The 22585-nt window shown below is 44.3% G+C and overlaps 1 protein-coding gene across 6 annotated transcripts in view; it reads right to left on the bottom strand.

The window, feature by feature from the left end:
- The window catches only part of abi1a (abl-interactor 1a), a 51167-nt gene that overhangs the window by 21138 nt on the left and 7444 nt on the right, over nucleotides 1-22585 (bottom strand). For all 6 annotated transcript variants that reach the window (XM_053636948.1, XM_053636964.1, XM_053636974.1 and 3 more), the window contains exons 2-3: nucleotides 11257-11424; nucleotides 1342-1518 (exon numbers count right to left, since the gene is read on the bottom strand). In XM_053636948.1, coding sequence (XP_053492923.1) covers nucleotides 1342-1518; nucleotides 11257-11424 — 345 coding nt within the window. The remainder of the gene's footprint in view (nucleotides 1-1341; nucleotides 1519-11256; nucleotides 11425-22585) is intronic.

The raw sequence follows: 22585 nt of genomic DNA, 5'->3' as shown, positions 1-22585 counted from the left end.
ACTGCCACACTTGCTATCGCTGGGGCTGACCAGGCCTGTATGACTGAGCTTGACACAAGTCAAAAGGACTTTCCCACAAAGCTGGGCTTTATGGAAGAGCGGTAGCATGAAGGCGCTTTTGGAGTTAGCCCAAAGCTATGCTGTAGACTCAACGAACATATGCAGAAAGGTTCTCTGGTCAGATGAGACCAAAACCGACCTTTCTGGCCTTATGACAAAGTGCTACATTCGGCGGTAACCCAGCGCTGCTCATCATGCGGAGAACACCACCCCCGCCGTGAAGCATGCTGGCGGTAGCATCATCAAAATGTTGCGGGGACGCTGTTTAACAAGCTGGGACTGGGACGGAGACAAAGCTGATACGGACACCTCCAAGAAAACTGCAGGAAAAGGCGGCTCGACCAAGTATTTACCGAAATTTAATTTCAATTCCAAGGTGCAAGACTACAAGATGTGGAAAAGTTCGAGAGGACTGAATACTTGCAAGGCACCATAGAGTGCTGTACTGTCCGTACTACACATCTAACCACAGACATTAAATCGTTCATGGTGCTACAAACTCCAGCAGAGAGCACACACTTTGATGGAAAAGCATCCTGTATAGCTTTCGTTTGTATGATTTGCATAAACGATGACTGTGAAGTTTCAGTTTTTATGCATTGGCATAAAATTTTTTTTTTTTATTAAGGCTCATTTCAGAGCCTTAACACGGCACAGGCACGCTGTAGATGAAATAATCACAGGCTTTAGACGTGCGTGTCGCTTAATTCAGGCAGTCAGAATACCGTCTGCACGGCTGATCCTGCAGCCGGCACCGCTGTAAAGCCTACAGCGGAGGCATGATTACAATGATTGATTGGAGTGTGGAAAAGGCAGCTTCGGAGAGATGTCCAAAAGCAGCTGCGTCTGGTTCTGATTTAATTAAGGGAGGTTTCCTTCGCTCTGGGCGGTAAGGGAGAAGCTCTGCTACTCTGTCGGTTTCTGCCCTGGGGGGTGGGGGGTTGTGGCAGGGGGAGATGAGCTGTAATTTCGGGCAAGGCAAGACTACAAACACAAGGAAGAATTTCCCTACAGTGTGTCTGTGGAGTTTAGATGCTTATTATTATTATTTTCCTGACTGAAATAACTCATTGAGAAGAGAAAAAGAGCAGACAGCAATCCAAGTGCTTCCTAAAAGACTCGTAACGGAAATAACTGCCTCTTTAATCCGAACGTAGGAGTAGCTTGTAGAAAATACTGCACAAACTGATTCGTCTAAAACTCCCCTGAGTCAAATATCTCACAAACACACACACACACACCCACACCCAAGCACCTCAGCAGCTGAAGAGCAGGACGTACCTTAACTCCGTGCCCCACGTCGTCCAACATGGTGTAATCGATCGGTTTTCGGATGTACCTCACCGGCCTCTCTATGTTGGCTGGAGCGATGATCTTATGCGTCCTGGTCGTGTTCTTGTTAGTGGTCAGGATGCCGATCTCTCGCCTGGCCACCTTCTCCTTATGGATGTCCACTGTCTATAAACAAAAAAAGAGATAAAAGCAAACAAACCGTGATGCAACGGCAACCTGAGATAGTCGGATCGGCTTAACAATCTAATGACGTGTGGTATACGAGCTACAGCTGTTAACACACGGTTGAGCCCCGAAATCTTTTTACACAGCGGCGCCCCCCACCCCCCACACACACAAACAAACCAACCCAATGGCTGTCTTTACTGTCCAAAGTAATTACAGTATTTACAACAATCTGCACAGAAGCACTGCAGAGACAATCAGACGGAGAGACGGTTTATAATGGAATAGAGGAACAAATACTAAATAGCATCTGCTATACAAGTCCCTGTGTAAGTTGTTGCTATAGAAAGTACAGAAACGTATAAAACCAGGTGTACATTCTGGGTAACAGTGCGGGCTTATATGGCAAACAACTTCCTCCTCCACCTCCCTAATCATGATCATTCACACAGTAGGTTCACTAATCTCAAGGTCTGGACAGCTGAAGGAATGTAAGCCTTGACACCCTCTCGCTCTCTTTCTCTCTCTCTATCTCTCTCTCACACACACACACACACACGCACAAACACACACAGGATTCCTTTCATTTGTCTGTCACGTAGCCAAGATCACTCCCAACCTGCGATTCAAAAACCTCTGAGAACCAACACATGGCCACACCCAAGACATTCAAGCAACACACTCCACTTCCTGGTTTTGAAATGTAACACCCACTAAGACACAGTACTTCCTGTAATCCTAGTGGAGTTACTCACTGCTCACCTGAAATAACCTTCAGAGGACCACAAAACACCTCGAACCCGTTCAAACCTTTAATCGTGGACCTTATTGTGTCCGGCTGATTTCGGTCGTTTTGTTCCTTGAAATGATTCCACCTTCCGCTTTTATAAAATCGCACCCCACACTACGGATTCGTCTCGGACCTTCTGCACCTGTTCGATTATTTATTGTCTACAAGAATGCTTGTCTATGTTCAAATGAAACATGATAAATTGTGATACCGCTCTATTTAAATGATAGAGCGGTATCACAATATCTCTAGCGTAAAACAATTGATCGCATTGTAGATATTACAGTTGATCAGAATATTGCCCAGCCCTGTGTCTATATTTGAACTGGGTGTACAGGTGCAATCAAAATGATTCGACCCCCAGTGCAAATCAGGTTTATCGTCAAAATGTACAGACTTTCAGCTGTTTGCAGTGAACAAATCAAACAAAAGCGATTGAAATAGTTCAACACAACGGATGCTGCAAGTGGTTTCCCCAAATTCAACTGAAAACGCAATTTATAATGACTTCTCCAGTTTCAAAATAATTCACCCCCCCCGAATAGAATCACTCACAACAGCGCACACATGCAAAACAAGTGTTGTCTCAAACACACCTGATGCGACTAATCAAGGGCTTCATAAGTTGCACCAGGTGTGCTTGAGCTGGAACCCAAAAAAAATACCTGACCTGGCTAGGGGCAGAAAATATATAAATACCTAGACGGGGCAGAAAAAGGAAGCTATGAACAGCTGCAAGCAGATTTCAGAGAAGGCAGGTTCTGAAAAACCCTCGAGTGACTGCAGAAGACCTGCAGCAAGACTTGGTGTAACAGGCACTGAGGTTTCGGTGAGCACAGTAAGGTGCGTACTAAACGCAGGTTTCCATGCCAGAACTCCAAGATGTACACCTCTACTGACCCAAAAGCACAAGAAAAGTCACCTCAAAATCATATAAATGAGCCACAGAAGTTTTGGGATTCTGTTCTGTGGAGCGATGAAACAAAACTGGAACTTTTCGGCACGATGGATCAGCGGTACGTCTGGAGGAAGAAGAATGAAGAAAGAACACTCTGTCCACAGTCGAGCATGGTGGTGGCTCGGTGATGCTCTGGGGCTGCTTTGCATCCTCTGGCGCTGGAATCCTGCAGTGTGTGGAAGGCGAGATGGATTCAATGAAGTATCAGGAAATCCTAGGAGAAAACATCACGCCGTCTGTGAGGAAGCTGAAGTTTGGGCATCATCGGACATTCCAACAGGACAACGATCCCAAGCATACCTCAAATTCCACCAAGGCTTGGTTGTATAAGAAGGCCTGGAAGATTCTACAGGGCCATCACTGTCATCTGTCTTCAACCCCCTAGAAAATCTCTGGTGGGATTTGAAGAAGGCGGTTGCAGCACGCAAACCCAAGAATATTACTGACCTGGACGCCATTGCTCATGAGGAATGGGCTAAGATTCCTCAGGAACGCTGCAGAAGCCCTGCATCTCGTTTGCAGCAGGTCATAACAGAAAACGATTCTACAGATGCTTGCCATGAAGGGGGTGAATAATTTTGAAACTGGAGAAGTCATTATAAGTTGTATTTTCAGTTGAATTTGGGGAAACCACTCGAAGCATTCATTGTGTTGAACTATTTCAATTGCTTTTGTTTGATTTGATCATTACAAGCAGCTGAAAGTCTGTACATTTTGACACTAAACCTTATTTGCAATGGGGGTTGAATAATATTTTAATATTCAGGTCAGAAACCACAAAGTAGAATTTCTGCTGCACACATGACCTTGCAATAGGTTAGCACCCACACGATGTGGTGTAGAGTTCACAGAATACACAAACCCAGAATACACTCTGTGTGTTCAATTAACCAACGTCCACAGCAGGAAACTGAACAATTGCAACACCTTAGAATGTTTTCCTGTCTAACAAAGTGCACGAAACCATCGCAGCAGGAACTGAGGTGGGGTAGACGGAGTACAGGGGTGAGTGACGGGGTTTTACACACACTTTAATCTTGACTCGGGTCCAGTTTACAGCTCGTGACCTCCCGTGACCTCTCGAACAAACCCAGTGCGCAACCGGGCCGGGGCAAAGAGCACACAGCGCTCGCGGATGTCAGGCAGACTCCATAAAGCAGCAGTGGAAAGACGCTAATGATGGACAGGGTGTGTGTTTGTGTGCGTGTGTTTCAGACTGCACCAATGGTAGCCGCAGTTCTTTATCACAGCAAACAAGCATGCAGCTGGCAGAGGGAGGGAAGTGAGAGGCCTCAGAGGCTGATTTCATCTCCTTCCTGTGTGTAAAAATACCGTCCAGGCTGCAACCACCCAGTGCACACACAACCACACACACACACACACACACACACACACACACAGTGAAATCCTAGAGAAGGTGAAGTCCTTGAGAACAAAATTATTTGATTTTTGGTGTCATTTGCACAAAAACACTTAGATTTCTTTGTCACATAAGCGCTTTTAGATCTTTCAACAACAACAAAAAAAAAAAACGTAAAAGTTCTTATTAAATCTTCTCCATCTCTCATTCATTCTCCCTCGTTATATTTCATCAGAACCGTATCCGAGAGCCGACCGAAAGGAACCTCGGAAAGCCTGTAGTGTTTATCGTCTTTCAGACCGGTGGAAGGATCTTAGCTGTTCATCAAACAAGAGGGCGGAGCTGCGAAGGGAAACGAGCGTGCTTAATGGTTCGCTCAAACAAAATGGCTGCATTTCGGCGGCATCCTCTGACGATGATGTGGTCTCGTATGAGGTAATAGCATCGTTTAATGGAATCGTGAGTTGACATTTCTGAACTTTACTCAGAGCCCGACGACAGCTGGGCTCTTTCAGTCTCCCGGCCAATCGCAGTAAAGGTGGGCGGGCTTCGCTCCATCTGAAGTGCCTTTCTGAATTGGAAGTCTGTCCTGATACATGTATAAATGAGCATTAACACTCACTTCCTCCCTCTTCCTCTCTCGTACGGGCATCTTGCTCAATCCTCGGTCACTGACTCAGTCTCTGATTAAACCGTTCCACAGACGGAGGAGAAAATGTCACCCTCGGCACGCTGCCGCCGCACTGCACCCAGCCCCGACATTCCCACCACAGCTGGATTCAGCAGCTATTTCTGCCAGCTGTCTCTGAAGAATGATCTTGACTCATTCGGTTTTCTTTTGCTCTGTCAAACGTCTGAACTGTGGAACAAGTGATTTCTGCTCTATTCACAGGAAGTCATGTTACCAAGCAGTTTAAAAATAAATAATACATAAACGCATTTTGGACTTACCCTCTCTATTTATTAGCACACTATCACTGTTGTCTCAAATGTATTTACTCTTCCAGACAGTAAAGTACTTGAGTACTAACACCAACCAGTTTTGCTTTCCTATTACAGTAATAGTGTTTCAATTTCCAGTCATCACTGCTCCTGATTATTCCCCGGGTTGGATCACGGAGGCCTTGGAGGTGTCTCTCTCGAGGGGTTACGGCTCACGGAGGGACTCGCTGTGGATTTATGGTCAGGCAGGATAGTGATTTAACAGCGGTGAAGTACTAATAAAAGAGTTACAACCCCATCATTTTAGACTACAGTGATGAAGAGAATCTAAAGCTCAGAGGTCTGGTTCACTAAATACACGCGTAGCTACAGTCGGCCTACATGATCCGTGACGGGAAAGTGGAAGAAAAATGAACGGGACTATATCGGCGTGTAATGGCGTTTTCATGCAGTGTGTTTTGACAGCACTATTTAAGCCCTGAATGGTCTAATGAGTGAGTGTGTGACTGAGTATGACCCGATCCCTCCCTCCCTCCCTCCCTCCCTCCCTCCGAGTAGCCGTTTATGGCCTGGTAGCTTCCACAAGCTGCATAAATCTCACGCTGCCCTGCAAATTAAACGACCCGTACATGCGAGTCCTACGCCGGTTTTTGCGAGGCGGTTTAACTGAGGGTGAGAGCCGGCCGCGGTGTTCACTTATACAGCGCACTGTTTCGGCGCAGTTTTGTAGAGGTGCCCGAAAACATAACGGAATTTTTTATATTCCATAACAGACAACAAAGTAGCCTAAGGGAGACAAAACACCCATAATGCACTGTGCTGTTTGGTTTAAATTCACTTGTATGCTTTGAGACTACTTTTAGCAGATTTGTTGTTTTGCGGAGCCGTTCGGTTTATATTCGGCTCGATTACTTTATGACCTTTGGGTCAAACGATAGTTGTGACGGAATGTCTCGGATTTCCTCGTTCAGAGCCGATGTTAACCTCCGTCCAGACTGATCCGATCGGAACCGGACGGCGTGGACGTGATCAAGTGATCTAGTGACAGGGACTCCAGCTCTTTCCAGCGAGTCAGATTATTTGACTCGTCTTCAACTCCGAAGCGGCGCGGTCTTTTCTAAACCCGATGGTTTGTTTGCTCTTTTGTCCCCGTGAACAACTTCCGTGCGCCTTAGCGTCGAGTCTTCGAGTCTCAGGAACTGTCCCGGAGCGATGGACGCCTTTCTTCCGTAAAATACTCCGCTACTCTGGTGGTGTTGTGATGATGGCGGTGGAAAACGAGGTCACTCCAAAACCTCCCATAGGTGTCCAGGTTATAGCTCTGGTGAGTCGTAGCATGGCATCTCTCATTTTAAACAATTTAAATTTAAACATCTCTCATCAAAACAATTCAATTCGGTGAGCCTGGGATAGGGGCGGAGTCATGCTGGAAGAGACCACGCCCATCAGGATACAAATCGTTCAGTCTGAAGAGATTTGGATTGATTTGCAGTGATGCTTGACGCAAAAAAAATTAATAAATAAAACAAATGCCACCAAAACAATAACACAGCCACTGTTTTTTTTCACTGTTTGTCACTCATCTCTGTAGATACCGTAAGTGTGGCTGTGTTTACAAAGATGAGGATTGCCCTTGACAACTGTTTCAAACAGGAAATGTGCAAGCTTCAGCAGTTTTCTCAGTGTGGCATGTGTTAAAATATCAACCGTGCACACACACGAAAAAGTGTTCTCGCACGTGCGAGTGTGCGGTGTAGCGAGTCGTCCAATCGAGCAGCGTTTAATAATGGCGTTTTATTTTAGACATGAAAAAGTGTGACCAGATGTCTGTGGTTACTGGCAGTTACCGATAGCCTCGTCTTCCTTCAACACGTTTAGTGTGAATACACCCTCGCGGTGACAAAAGACACGCTTCATACAGTCATTAATGTGGCACACGATGAACAGAACACACGCCCGTACCACCCAAAATCCAACAGCAATCGACAAATAACACCAGGTGCATGACTCAAGGCCGTTCCGGGCCGTCGTAGGGACGTGGCACGGGGGTGTGCGTCAGGACTGAGCATGCAGTTTTATACTGACATTTATATAGAAATACACAAAGAGCACGTTCATACACATGAGAAACATTAGCAAGAAGCCAAAACAGATCTAGCTACTGTAAAGTTAGCGCAAATATCTCGTATTGACGAAGCACTGGTGCTAATGAAATGGGATTGGAGAAGGATTTACACATAGGAACTCTGACATCTATCGATCATGCATCAGTCCACGCCGCGTTAATTCACGATCATCTCTTCATCCGTTACGCTCGGCATGACGACGCTATCGATTCACGGAAACGCAGACACACTCACGAGTGTGTCGAGTTATCTTGAAGGGACAGCAAATGTACACTGTAACACAAGCTGTACACTCACTACTTTACATTGCAGCAAAGTGTCATTTCTTCAGTGTTGTCACATGAAAAGATATCATCGAATATTTACAAACATGTGAGGGGTGTACTCACTTTTGTGAGATACTGTATGTAGAGCGATTAAAAATAAAAAATTTTAAAAAGCAGCACTCTACGGTGTGCATCTGCTCTAAAGAACATCCGTCTCTGCTTCCAGAGGGACTGAAGTCTCACATCAGCTCCCGAGCAAAGCCGCACGGGGCAGATTGAGAGCAGGGAAGATGGATGATCGCCGACACGGGGCTTCGAGTCTGGTTTGGGCTTCTGTGTACTCGTTTATTTAGAAACGAGCACGAGGTGGTGTGAATTTCATGCACGCAAAGACCGTAGAGCAGGGAAGAAAGCGTGCAGAGACACTCTCGCGAGCGAGAGCAGTTCAGTTCTGCGAGCACTGAGCACCGAGGCACACACATGCTCGCTTTCTTCAATGGTTCTTTACGGCACCACTGAACCACCTTCTTCTTCTTTGTTATGAACCGTTTTTCATTGTATAGGGTTCTTGAGTTGAGCGATACGGTTCTTTGGAGATTAAAAAAGTTCTTGACGGTTCATTATAGGTTCTTCAGCGCAGTGTATTGGTTCTTCAAGGTATCATCCCTTTCAAATCTTTCTGGGACTGGATTTGTGAGTAGGTTCTCCTGGGGTCACTCTTAAGAACCTTACTTTGGTTCCTTAAAGTACTAACTAAAGGATTTTTTTTTTTTTTTTTTTAAAGAGAACTTAAGATAACACGGTTCCTTGTGGCACTGCGGTGAAGAACCATTTGCGAGGTCTTGAAAGCACCAGTACACAGATGGTTCTCTACAGAACTTGAGAGTAAGAAGGTTCTTTATGGTTCTCCTATGGCACCTTTTTTTTGGTTCCAATTGGAACCTTTATCTTTAAGAGTGTGTGTAAAGTCTTGATGTTGGGATTCATCTCTGGTGGGTTTATTAGTGAGTTACAAAGTGTTCTACGGTCCGATTTAGGAAGAAATCTGATTACTGACTCTTACAGAGGCAGAGTTTCCATATAATCAAATTACTTAAGTGCTTAAAGTTGTAAAAATCTGATTTTTTTTTTGTTGTTGCCTTTATCAGATTGTTTGGAGGATATCTCGAGCAGCACCATTAGCGCTGGTGCTCTAACGTCTCTCTGCGTGACGCTGTATACGGCAACTCGAGCCGTGCTCCATCGTCAGGAAGCGGAGGAGGGAGGAGGACTTCCGTGCTCGAACCCTCCCGCTCCATTTCCTGTTCGGAACAAACTCATCAAACTGTGAGAGTGCGTGTGTTGGGAGGGGTTGGAGTTTGTGCCGCGGGTAAAAGATCAGTCATTGTGTTGGAATCCAGGATACCAACCAGATAGTGCGGGCGTCTGGTTTCCTTTAATTAATCAACCACACCGCTGTTTCCGGATGAACCGTAGCGCAGAGGTGGAGGATGGAGCCGTAATGGCTGACTGTACAGTACAGTAACAGTACCTGCTGCTGTTTCGTCACTGACCACACAATGCAGAACGAGAGAGTGAAAACACCTTTATACTCATGGTCAGCTCTATTAAAACCCGGGTCACGTCACGCTCGGTTAAAGATGGCTGCTGCATCCGACCAAGGTGCGTTCTTTACAAAGAAACGAGCGATTAAACCTCCCAAACGTACAGCGACCACGGCACGCTGAAATATGGAAGGCGTCTCCAACGTCAGCGCTGCACGGAACAGTCGGAGATAAACCCGTTACTTTAACGTCCACGCGACGTGCTCCTACCTGCGTGAACGAGCCGGCGTACGGGTGTTCCTAATAAAGTGGACGGCGAGCGTATGCGTGAACGTTTGAAACGCTGTTCAAATCAGGCGGAAAAAGGTTCGCTGCTTCTTTTTTATGAACTGCACAGAGCTTTCACACGCATCAGCGCATGAAGAACGTTAATCTAATCATCTCACACACACACACACACACACACACACACGATCAGAAAGAAGGGAACACACAGTTTCTCTCTCTGCTGAGGCTCCAGCTGGCCAGACAAAACAGTGTCTGTTCATAGTCTATTAACAGCCTCTTCAGACAGAGATGGAGCTCTAGGTAGCGACTTCGCAATCTCCACACACACACACACACACACACACACACACACACACACACACACACACTTCTCCAACTTCTGTTTTCCAGCTGATACACATGCTGTAGCACAGTACAGAATTAAAATCTCTGTCTGTTTGTCTCTGTCTGTCTGTCTCTCGGCATGTCTCGGTCTGTCTGTCTCTTGGTCTGTCTCAGTCTGTCTGTTTCTCGGCATGTCTCAGTCTGTCTGTTTCTCGGCATGTCTCTGTCTGTCTCTCGGTCTGTCTCAGTCTGTCTGTCTCTCGGCATGTCTCGGTCTGTGTCTCGGTCTGTGTCTCGGTCTGTGTCTCGGTCTGTGTCTCGGTCTGTCACACACACACCACTATATAAACGTAGAGACATCTGATTGGCCACAAGGACTGGATTCATTTCATTACGTTAAGGCTTGGACAGTGTAACATTAACTATGGTAACTATGGATAGCGTACCGTTTCTATGGTAACAGCCCGTTCCCGGGCACTTGTACAGTGGACGCTCGTGACGCTTTTTTGTTAGAAGACTTTATGAGTCGTTGTAACAGTCTCTGTGCTTTGTAAAGTCTTCAGGACCGTAGGAGTTCACGCATTCTGGTTTCTCGGGAACGTGACCAGCAGTGTTTTTGTTTGTTTGTCTCGTAAACCTCTCGAGCGAGAAAAGGAGAAGTGGGCGGAGGAATGACACTATAACATAAGCGAAAACAGGAATCGGCTTGTCTCTTGGACGTTCCACAACGCGACGTCTAACAAAAGAGTGTTGAGACGTGCGACTTCGCGTACACCATTTTGAAAAAAAAAACGTGTAATAAAAACAACACTCCACGCTGTGGTGTTCTAATGAAAATAATCACTTGTTCTGTCATGTGTTAGTGCTTACATATCGCCCGGCTCCACCGTCTATCCATCCCGTCCATCTAATCTAATCGAATGCATTAATTCGCTCAGCTGCAGGAACGAGCGGAGACGGCGGGTCGCTATAAAACACACTCGTTACCGAAGAGAAGTCGGACGTGATGACGTGAGGGATTATAAGCGAAACGCTGATGTGTGACTGGCTGCATGCTGAGAGAACGGAACAGAGTGTGTGTACTCGGTCAGCGTGTGTGTGTGTGTGTGTGTGTGTGTGTGTATTTGGTGTGAGAGTGACCTGTGAGATGTGGTTGATGGAGGACTCCATGCGGCGCAGCTGCGAGGCCTGGATGTCCAGCAGCTGTAGAACATTGTTGGCTAAGGCGTTGATCTGGTAGGCGACGCTGGCCAGAGACTGGGTCGCGTACGCTTTGGTCTCCTCCAGCGCCTTCCTCTTATCCTGCGCCTGAAAATCACACGTGAGAGGAAAACGTTTTCACTCATTCAATTCAGTTTTATTTGTATAGCGCTTTAAACCGTGGACGTTTTCCCAACGCAGCTTTACAGAAATATATACATTCAGGATGTGGATATTAAATGTATGAATTTATCCCTAATGAGTAAACCAGAGGCGACGGTGGTGAGGAAAAACTCCCTGAGACGATATGAGGGAGAAACCTTGAGCGGAACCAGACTCTAAAGAGAACCCGTCCTTCATCTGGGTGACACCGGATAGTGCGATTATAAATAAATACACCCCTTCTGTAAATGAACTAATACTACATGGTCAAATAGTGCAGGTGTGAAACCAGGAAATTCATTACAGTTTCTACATGAAGTCTGTTTTGTTGAACTTCTCCACTGATCACTGATGGAGACTTGAGCGCAAGTCACAACTGTTTGTGGTAATTGTAGTCCTAAAGCTCTCGTAGCAATTGACTTGAGGTCCAAAGCCATGTTTATGGTTTTTAAGTGGTACCATCGTCAGTAATCTCAATGATCTTTAGGCTGCACCGTGTGGGACATCCTCAGCAGCAGTGTGTGACTTCCAACTGATGAGAACTCCAACCAGAAGTAGGGCATCAGGATGGACCAGTCAGGTCCGGAGAGCAGAAGGGGTCAGGATCACTGGCATCACATCTCAGGAGTACCATTCATGTGCATTTCACTTTTTTCCGTGTATGCAGATTATTAAACCAGGATTGAGATTGTGGCTTTAGAAATTTTTCTAAAACGCGACGCAGAAGGTCGAAACAGAAATCATCAACCGACCAATCAGACGCTGGTTAATGACGGGTCTTTATTTATGTATTTATTAAGTATAAGACTCTACATACACTGACTGACTTTGTTTAGCATTTACAGTACGATCTGAAAGTCTGAGATGGCATAAATGACTATTTCCAAAATTCGTCAAGAAAAATACAAAGAAATTTCTCAAATTTTCTCAAAATAATATCATTTTCTCAAAATAATATCATTTGGAATAACAAGTACACAGTGTAAAAGTTGAATAACTTGATAAAATAAAAATAAAAAAGTGGGGTTTTCGGACTGTTTTTAAAAATAAATAAATAAATAATTTATTTTTATTTTAAAACGGAGGAACAACGCTCCCTGAAACTGCGCGTCTCGTTTACAGCGCACTCTAAAATCACGTTCAATGTCGTATTCTCCGGTTTTACCCTTCTCAAGGAACCCAGAAAGGTTCTATGCAGAACCCTACAACTATAGATTTCCCTTTCTGCTGTGTAGAATCAGACGAGTTGGTAGTATTTGATCTGGGGAAAAAAAAAAAAAAAAAAAGACCATATGACCATCCTTGAAGACTTTTCCGTGATATGATGATAAGTATCCTGATGTAAAGGTTTTCTCAAAAACGTCCAGCAATGAACAGCTTTATTTAAAAAAAAAAAAAGAAAGAAAGAAAAAAAACTGTGTGATTATATACATAATGTCTAGAAAAATAAATGTATTATGTTCATAAATTAAATATATACTGCCTAGAAATATAAATGCATTTTATTTTACATTTAAAAACCCAACTAAAATTATTTTATTATTTTATTTGCACTTATAAAAAAATTATTAAACCCTAAGAAGGAGATTTAAGTACAAAAAAGATTCAGCTTAGAATTTCTAACTTCTCAAAAACAGCTGCATATAACTCAGTCTATGATTAAAGTTTATGTGTGTGTGTGTATATATATATATATATAAAATTATTTTTTTAATGCAGAAAGTGATCTCATAATATCCACAGTGTCTTGTCTTGAAAAGCCTCGTCTTGTCTGCTGTAGTATAAGAGGAATAGAACACTTTGGGACGTGATATACGACAGCAGTTATCTCCGAGATTGTAACTGGAACGTTGTAGTTGATTATTTTCCTACGACAGCACATCCAAAGTCTTTGATGTTCTCCGTACGCATCATGTTGGAGCAGTAAATTCCACCGCTCTGGCTTTCTATCCGTTTTCCTTCTATAACCGAGCGCGCACCGTGTGTCAGTGACGTGTTCGACGTTGTTGATCACCGATTACGTCGTCTAAACCTCATCTATCACGCGATCCTATATCGCCCGGCCTGAAAAAACAAAAAAAATCTACGTCGAAAATCTTCGACATCGGCAGCGACCGCAAACGAACTCCGCAAAGCTGTGAGAAGCGCTCAGTTCCTCCGAGAGCGGGTGTGGTGAGCCTCCATCAACCTGTGGTCAACCGCCGCTCGACTAAAAAGAAGATCCGCTGCCATTACGGCGCGCACACACACACACACAAAGATGGAGCAGCACATGGTTTCCTTCTGATCAGATAAGCGTAACGTCTTCAGTGAAACACGTGGCCTTTTTACGACTTCGTTTTATGCCATTAGATTAAAAAAAGATACAGGACATGACGCTCTCCAGACCGTCGAGTCACCAGAAATAAATCTCTCTCACTCGTGTGTTTAGAAACACAGGCTGAAGCTAAGCTCATCTTTATAGAGGTCTGTACGGAGATGTAGATACGTACACGATACACTGATCCCGTAACTACTAAACTGGAGTGTATACTGTGTAGGGCTGCAACTAACGATTATTTTCATAATCGATTAGTTGGCCGATTATTCCCCCCCCCCCCCCCCCCCCCCGATTAATCGGATGGGGGCGGGGCAAACTTTCAGGTTAGTAAAAAACTAACGTGTTCCATTTGAGACGATATTACTTTTCTAAAATTCATACACTAGACCAGTGGTTCTCAACCTTTTGTGAGCTCTGAACCCCTAGAATATTTAACAATTATAGGCTATATTTTAAACAGTCATTTCTATATATGTTGCTTTATTTTATTAATATTGAACAGTATTTCATAGTATTAACATTAAAATTGAATCAAAACATTTCAAGATTTTATTATATGTGACGTTTAATTTGACTCTCTGAATTATCTTTGGTTTATTTTATCCATCAGTGCGACACTTGAACTTGTCTACCACTCGGAGGTTTTTGCAAACCATCATTTCATCTGTAAATAAATTTCAAATAAATCCATCCCTGAACGACCGTCAGCTCAGCTAACGTGATACTTGCGAATAACCAAATCGATTCATTTGAAGACATCTCATTTGAATATGTTTTGAGACATTTAACAAAAAACATGTACATAATATTATTTAAACGTTTTAAAAACTCTCCTACGGACCCCCTGCAATTACACCGCTGACCACTAGGGGTCCGCAGACCCCCGGTTGAGAAACACTGCACTAGACGGTGGAGTACATAGTACATAGTGTAAGTGTAGAGCACGTCATTTGGGACACAACTTTAGTATTTACTCTCCGAAGCGTGTTTTCGGAACAGAAGTAACGTAATGAGTAAATGGAACGTGCGCAGACCGACTAGTCGATAATGAGATTCGTTGACGACGATCTTCATAATCGATAGTGTATGAGTAACGAGTATCCCAAAAGGTACCCGGGTGGTCTAGTATTTCCGGTTCATTTTCAAAGTGCGGACCTGTGGAGGCTTTTTCAGCTAACGTTACCCATAACTCCATGCATGAGGAAGGGAGGGAGGGATGGAGGAGGAGTTTTGTGATGGTTTGCTTCGCCGGATTCAACCTGCAAGCACGTGGACTGTATTTTCCTCCCTCCTCTCGTTCTTTCTTACGGTCAGGATTCTCAGGTTTTGCGATCGGTCATTCGTCACGTCAATCGTCGTTAGTTAACGTGACGACGCCCGCCTTAAGGAACCAATCGGGACTCAACTAGTCGGTATAAAAGACCCGGATGTGACGAGAACCGAGAGGAGGCTCTTGGTTCTCTCGTCTGTCTTTTGCATTCTTACGCTGTTTTGTACAGATGAACTACTGTTCTTGTTATTTAATTTCTTTCTGAGGTTTGTTTAATCTGTAGCGTGACAAACCGCTACTCTCTCTCATATACACACTACATATACATATACATATATATATATATATATATATATAAAAAACCATGACATGTCGGTATGTCCCAGCACTTATATACTCTTTTCAGATGTATGTACTTTAAGTTCTTCACAAAGAGAGTGCATACTTTTAGTGCACAGTACGAGTCGGCGAACAGGGACGCGGCATGGGTCTCTCACGTTGCGATTATTCTACAGTCTAAACGGTCAAATGAAATTTCATTTCCTGATGTGATTAGCACGATGAAAGGTGCTGTGGATGTGAAATATTACACTGTATTCCAACACGACCTCGGTGGTGGAACGAACTTCCCATAGACGTACGAAACGCTGAGTCACTGGCGGTCTTCAAACCACGTCTGGAGACCTGCCTCTTCCTGAAGGACGTAAATCAGCGCGTTAAACGAATCAAAAATTCAATCAAAGCTGCGTTGTGTGTGCTTTTTCTTACTATATTACCTCCCAGACAGAGTTTTTAGACCGAGTCCGTGACCTAGTGAACCGGTATCAGGATGGATTTACCGATAGAGCCTTTAAAGCGCGTCTGGAAGTCGCGCTGGATAAGTGCCGTAAACGTACCGCGTCGCTCGATTTATGAAAAGCGGCATAAAGTCAGCAAAAAAGACCGTTAAACGGTTAGACAAATTTATATAATAGACAAATGTCACTACATATACGAGGCATATTAAGAAGTAAAATTATTTACATTTTCTATATACCAGAATTTTTCTTTTTTTTTTTTAAATATTATAATAAACATGAAGGCGTTTTAGATTCAGGGGCATAAATCTCGAAATACTAATTTTTCAAAAAGTATATATTTCCCCAAAATACATGAAATTGTGGATAAATAAACTAAAAATGCATGTGGATGGTGAACGTTCATCATAAATGAAATAAATGACGCTCTCTTGTGACTTTCTTTACTTCTTCTGTAGGTTAAACGATATGGACACACGGTGTAGCACTGGACGGAATATTTACACACTACCTCGGTCAAGAAAATATGAATTAATATAAATCATATTCTTAAACTAGTTAAGATAGCTGTAGATATCCATGCATCCATCCATCCATGTGTATCTTTTGTTCTGAACTAACTTAAACCATGACTGACTGACTAAAAAAAACTTTAATAAAAACCGCAGTAAACGCAAATAAACACGACTCACACACACACTCACACACACACACACACACACACACACACACACTCCAGTCATAAGCGCCTGCAGACTGCGTTTGGCACAGTTTCACTATTACGTTAGCGAGCCATTAGCACACCCCGCTGTAACTTCAGCACAGAGCTGTTCCTCGGATTGAATTACGGATATCCCACTGACTTTATATCCGGTGTGCATCACGACAGAAGCAGCAAAGTGCTTCTACACCACTCGGTACAAGAAGCACACTCAGCATGAGTGTTCAGGGTGAACCGCGGGACGGAGACAGCGTCAGTGTTAAGGAAAACATCAATCGGATAAATGTACAGCACAGTTGATCTACGACAGTGAACGGGCGCCGCCGAATCCGGCGTCTAACAAACACCGCTCTTTATCACGGCCCCGTCTCGAGAAGTTCAAAATGTAAAGGGCGTTCCAAAATTTTTAACAGAAAAGCGTTCACCTTCTCTTCGGGAGACCCTGACCCTACCGCTGCTCTCCGAGTGGGAGGGGCATACCGTCTCTACCCTGTCAATCGCAGTAAAACCGACCGATCGTGTCCGTCGGCGAGGTCGGGTATGACGAAGAGGGCAGACAGCGAACGTGTGACGCTGCTCTGCGACTCAACAGTTCAAACAGACACCGCTGGCTGGCTCGTGTGACCTCAAGCGCTTTATGATCCGACCAATCAGGACGCGGTTCGAGAAACGCAAGCGAGAACAAAAACCCAGCACGGAGAACTGAACGTCTGTAGAACGTGAGCGTTGCTCGCGAGCAAACATGAGACGATTTACAACGTGTAGGATACGAAGAATCTGTTTGGGGTGAAGAAATAAATAAATAAATCAATCAATCAATCCAGACTAGACGTGCTAGCTGATAGAAAAATGAATCGACACCTCCTGACCAATCAGAATCCAACAGCGCTGTGATGATGTCATTATTTATAATAATAGTAGGAATTTTTTTTTTTAATGTTACTGCCATTCTTATTGTGTTAGTAAAGCTGCTCGAAGTGAGTTCACATAAAAAGATAGACAAAAATAAATATAAGGAATTTATCTTCCCCGTTAGTGGAAAATCTCTTCTCGCCTCCACGTTAGAGCGGTGTGGTAGGAGGACAGGAAGCTGAAGGAGGCGATCACACCGACATGTCAGCCAATCTGGCTATCACCACCCCTCCTCTTCCTGTGTGTGTGTGAGACGTTTAACACCTGACTAATCGACACTGAAACTCCAAACATTGTCCGAAGTAAGCGTGAGACGTGACGTGGGGAGGGGGAGGGGGGGATAAGCGTGGACATGACGGAAAAGACGAAGTTTCCTCCCGCAGGAGCGAGGCAGAGCGCACCACCCGCTCAACACTTCCGCCCGCTATCGTCTCCGTCGAGACGTCTTTACGATGAAAATATCCCCCGACTTCGCTAAAGTGCCGTTTATTAAACGTGAAGTGAGCGTTATTTCGACGCTCGACACCCATAAACCTTGTAGCGATCTACTCCGACTTAAACAAATACAAACTTTCACACCGTCATGCTCCTGAATTCTCAAATCTGATTGGTTGCGTAGAACGACAACGGCGCACGTACTGCAGTGTTCCAGCTGTAACACGAACGGTAGGTTGATATCGATAGAAATAGAAATATAATACGTAATAACGTACGCAAAATTTCCCGCAGTTTTTGTGCGTTTTTTGTGCAGTTTTTGTGTGCATTTATTTATTTATTTTTCTCGGAAAACTACTTGCGAAATCGAGACCCTTTAGCTATACTCGTGTCTGACGCACGTGAGACGGTTTGAGCTGAACGCGTGTCCTGATGACGTCACGTGACGCGTCCTCGGTCCGAATCTCCTCCGAATACCGCGGCGTTCGCTCGGTTCTGCGTTCGTTTCGGCGATCGCAGACCCGGGAGATCCCGGAGGGACTGTTTTCACACGTATTAGAAACACGCTTTCCGACGAGGTAAAGCGTATACTTATCTATGTGGTGACGTTTTCTTTTTTTTAACCAACGTTTACGGAAGGAGTCTCCGGTGTCGGAGTCTCCTGAACAGTCGACGTGTGGGAGTATTCACGACGCGCCGCGGTGTGTCGTGTCGCTCTTTCACTAATAAAACTTGCCCGTTCTTTTCCTGCGGTATGAGAAACCTTCTGACGCTGCGCAAAGAGATGACATCATCGACGGGTTCCAGCACAGAGACGTGGGCTACACCCCAAACCACAAGCGTCAGAAGTCATGGATGGTGTATTTCGCAATGTAGTAGTGTGTAAGGTTTGGACTTTTCCTCTTTATTGACATGCCGAGTGTGAAAATTATTATTATTATTATTATTTGGGAGCAATGCCAGAACCTTACTGGAGCGTCTGTACGATATACTGCAAGACCGTCCGAGTAGTTAAGCAGATAAAGCTCACGGGCTTTCGGAGTGCCAGCTGAACAAGTCAGAACAGCCTCGGGTTCAGCGAGACAGCTCTGTGTCAGGGATTTGTTTGGCTTCGAGTGTTCTCATGCTGTCAGCCAAAACACGGCTCGTACTTTCACAGATCTCGAGGGAAAAAAAGCGGCCTCGCGGAGAGAGAAATGCTTGGAATTTCACAAGTTTTCGCCACAGTAGAGTTTACTGCTTTTCTTTTCAGCAGAAAGAGGAAGACAGGATATGACACATCTGAGCGTCACACACACACACACACACACACTCACACACTCACGGAGTCACGCCGTTATCGTTCGCTCTTCAACATAGAGCCTTTGTGTGAGATCAAAGTCTAGTCAAAAGGAAGTAAATGGAATTGTCGGGGTGGTTTGGTTGTTCTGGGATCTCAGATGGCCTCTTGGGCAGCGAAATGGCTAACGACAGGAAGGAACCGCGCGAGGAACCACCCTGTCTGTTCTTCAGGATAGTCGCTGATAAGCGAGCTTTATTTCCTTTGAAAAGAAGTCAATAATTGAAACGTTTCTTAAGCACTGGAAATATTTCTAGAAATATTCAAATGTGGCAGCTTAAAAAAAAACATAAAACAACAACAAAAGGTCTCTGGTGTAATCTAGGCCCGGTCGAGAGCTACGCAAACATCACATCTAAAGGTCATCCAAAAGGTCAAGCAGTCTCCGGGATGCCTCGTTCTCCCACGGTTACGGCGTCGGGCTTCGGACTCGTATCCCGGACGACGACAGACGGCAAAACGATCTTCCAACATCTGGAAGAGGGAAGTTTCTTTCCATCCACAAAACCCCCGACAAACGCTCCAATTAAGTGCAGTCACACAAGCAGAGCGTACAGGACCGACATGTCCAAACACGCGCGCTTTCGACAAATCGCACGCCGCTTCAGACGTGGGAGTGGGAACGCAAAGAATGCAGCGTGATGCAAGCCTCGCAAGCATGCGACGAGAGCAGAGACCGATCCACGGCGTCGTAGAACCAACATAAACATCATCTGTGTTCGGTTTCTACAGTACGTGTCGTTACGGGAACGGGTCGGACTCGGACCGGATCCGACCGAATCAACACTTTTAATGAATGAACTAAATACTGACGAAAACGCAAACGGACAAAGTGTTTATATTTAGCCGACAGACGTTTCCTAATCAAATGATTGCGCGCTTGGATTATACGATTAAAAACCTCACTCACACCATCATCGTACGTTTTGTACAGGATTTCCCTCGTCTCATCACGCTCCAGAACATTTCCACGCTTTCTCACCAGTCATCGTCACACGTTGGTTCTTAATGAAGCGATACGGCATCTCGTTAAACCGTCGTGTCACGTGGGTATTACGATAAAGTTCACGGCGTATGCCACCTGCTTACGCCGCTCAGTTATTAGTAAACCCTACGCGGTTACCCAGCTGGTTATCATTCATCCAACAGAACCCGCCGTTTACTTCAGAGCCAAGCCAATAAACATGCAATAGATCATTACAGAAAATAGATCAACATCGCCTGCACAGAAAACTACACATTACGGCGTCCCTGTACGTAAAATAAATAAATAAATAAATAAATAAATAAATCAGACTGGTACTTTACTAAGAATGGACTTGAGAACTGTTGTTTTTAAAAAATATATATATATATATATATATTAATTTGGGACACACCCAGAGTATCACACCTGCATGGCGTAAGGAGACAACATGAGGAGAATTCATACGCTTCAAAGCTTCTCAGCCATGAGGTCAAATCAAGATGGCCGCCCCCAGCATCAACAGTAACACACACACACACGAGTATTAGCGTTAGATCAAATCAACACCAGATATTTCGCTTGTTAAATCTAGAACATTGACTCTATGACATTAACTACATAACACTAGCATAACATTGACTATAACGTTGACTCTAAATCTATAACACTGACTCCCATAAAGAAAGTGTAATCTACTTCATAAAGAACAAACGTACTAAACGACAAATAACAGAAAAGCGTGTTTGTTTGTTTGTGAGGTGTCATTTTTAATATTAAAAGGACACGCTATATGGAAATTCGTACGATACGTATCTAATGTAATAAAGTACGAGCGCTCATTCAGCATCGGTACTTATGTACAGATGTATCTGTAAATCGTTCTGGAAACGCGGCGTTCGAGTTAGTCCGGGGGAAAAAAAAAAAAAAAAAAAAAAAGGTTTCGCTCCCGAGTTTGTCTGAATTTGAACCGTGAACCTCGAGCGATCGGCTTGAGGTCGTACAACCGTCGACGCGTTCCTGCGATTTTACGTACGGACTACACGGCCGAGTTTACAGTTGTTTATTTATTTATTTATTTATCACAAGTACACACATTTAACTAATAAAAACTCATTTCATAACGACGACGTGAAAGACAAAAGTAACGGCACCCTATAATCCGTCCGTACAGGATTTCGCCGTGTTTTTTTGTGATTGTCGCGGACATAAAAAAAAAAAACGCCCGATTTTGCTGTGGCTTTGTTCTAAACGTGTGATGCAACACGTTGAGTTTTTTCCTGCGGAAAACTACTTGAATTGGCGAAACTGCGATTCCACGTAACTGTTTTGCACAATGAGACATTTCGGCGGTACTCATGTTCTACACGCGAATCGAAGAGGGCTTTAGATGAGCGCGCGGTTTTGATGTCGCCTGACGCGTCTCGGCCCGAGTCTGCCGGAAAAAATCCGTTGTGATTTTGTAAAATCGCACGCTCCTCTGAATGATATCGAAAAATCGCCAAATCCTAGAGGGACTACGTAACGGGAGGAGGCGTTACCGTGTGTCTACGGATGCAGGTGCGCTGCAGTGCCCGAGCTGCATTACTGGAAGTTCTTTCACGGTTATTTATTTAGTTGTAATTTAATCGTTTTCAAGCTCTCCGTGTGTGTCGCCTTTTATGGAGTTTTGTGGGTGTGGCTGAATGCAGATCAGTTGTGCCATGAATGTGCTTGGTGATTTATGGCTGACTTAGCATTTATACACAACATACGCAGATCAATCAAATAAATCTGGTGAGAATTTTCAGTTCAGCTTGGACAAAAAGCACAAACTTTACTAAATACCTAAAAAGGCTTTAATTATAGTGGAAATGAACAATAACTCACTACCATCGTGTTCTTTTTTTTTTCTTTTTAGTCTCGGACATTTTTCATTTATTCGCAAAATAGAGTCCGTCTGTTTTACAACGTAGCAAAAGGTTAACAGAAAAGGAAAGCGATTCCGTTGCGAGATCCAAACAAAGCCTTTTATTCAGTATTCTCATCAGGTGGACAAACAGCTCAGACTGGATGAATGTGAACCCACATCAATGGCCAGAGCCATCGCAGTGTCCACACTGAACGGGAATCAAGACAGAAGCACAACAACGAGAATAAAAGAGCATGACGTGGAGGGACGGGGAAGAACCAGAGACCGGGGAGAATCGCGTCAAGATTTGAAAAGATTTATGCGATGGACTGAAAAGCGGAGCAGGAACGAGATGCCGTGTCAGAGACCGTCTTCCTGTACGAGCGTCGACTTAAAAATCGTGAACATTGGTGAGAAGAAGATGATAAAAACGCTAAGCCATCTTGTGTGTTCACTAC

The sequence above is a fragment of the Ictalurus furcatus genome, chromosome 1 (genome assembly GCF_023375685.1).
Source record: "Ictalurus furcatus strain D&B chromosome 1, Billie_1.0, whole genome shotgun sequence".
Taxonomy (NCBI): domain Eukaryota; kingdom Metazoa; phylum Chordata; class Actinopteri; order Siluriformes; family Ictaluridae; genus Ictalurus; species Ictalurus furcatus.
Note: the sequence above shows the minus strand (reverse complement) of the source record. Positions and strands in the feature narration are given on the sequence as shown.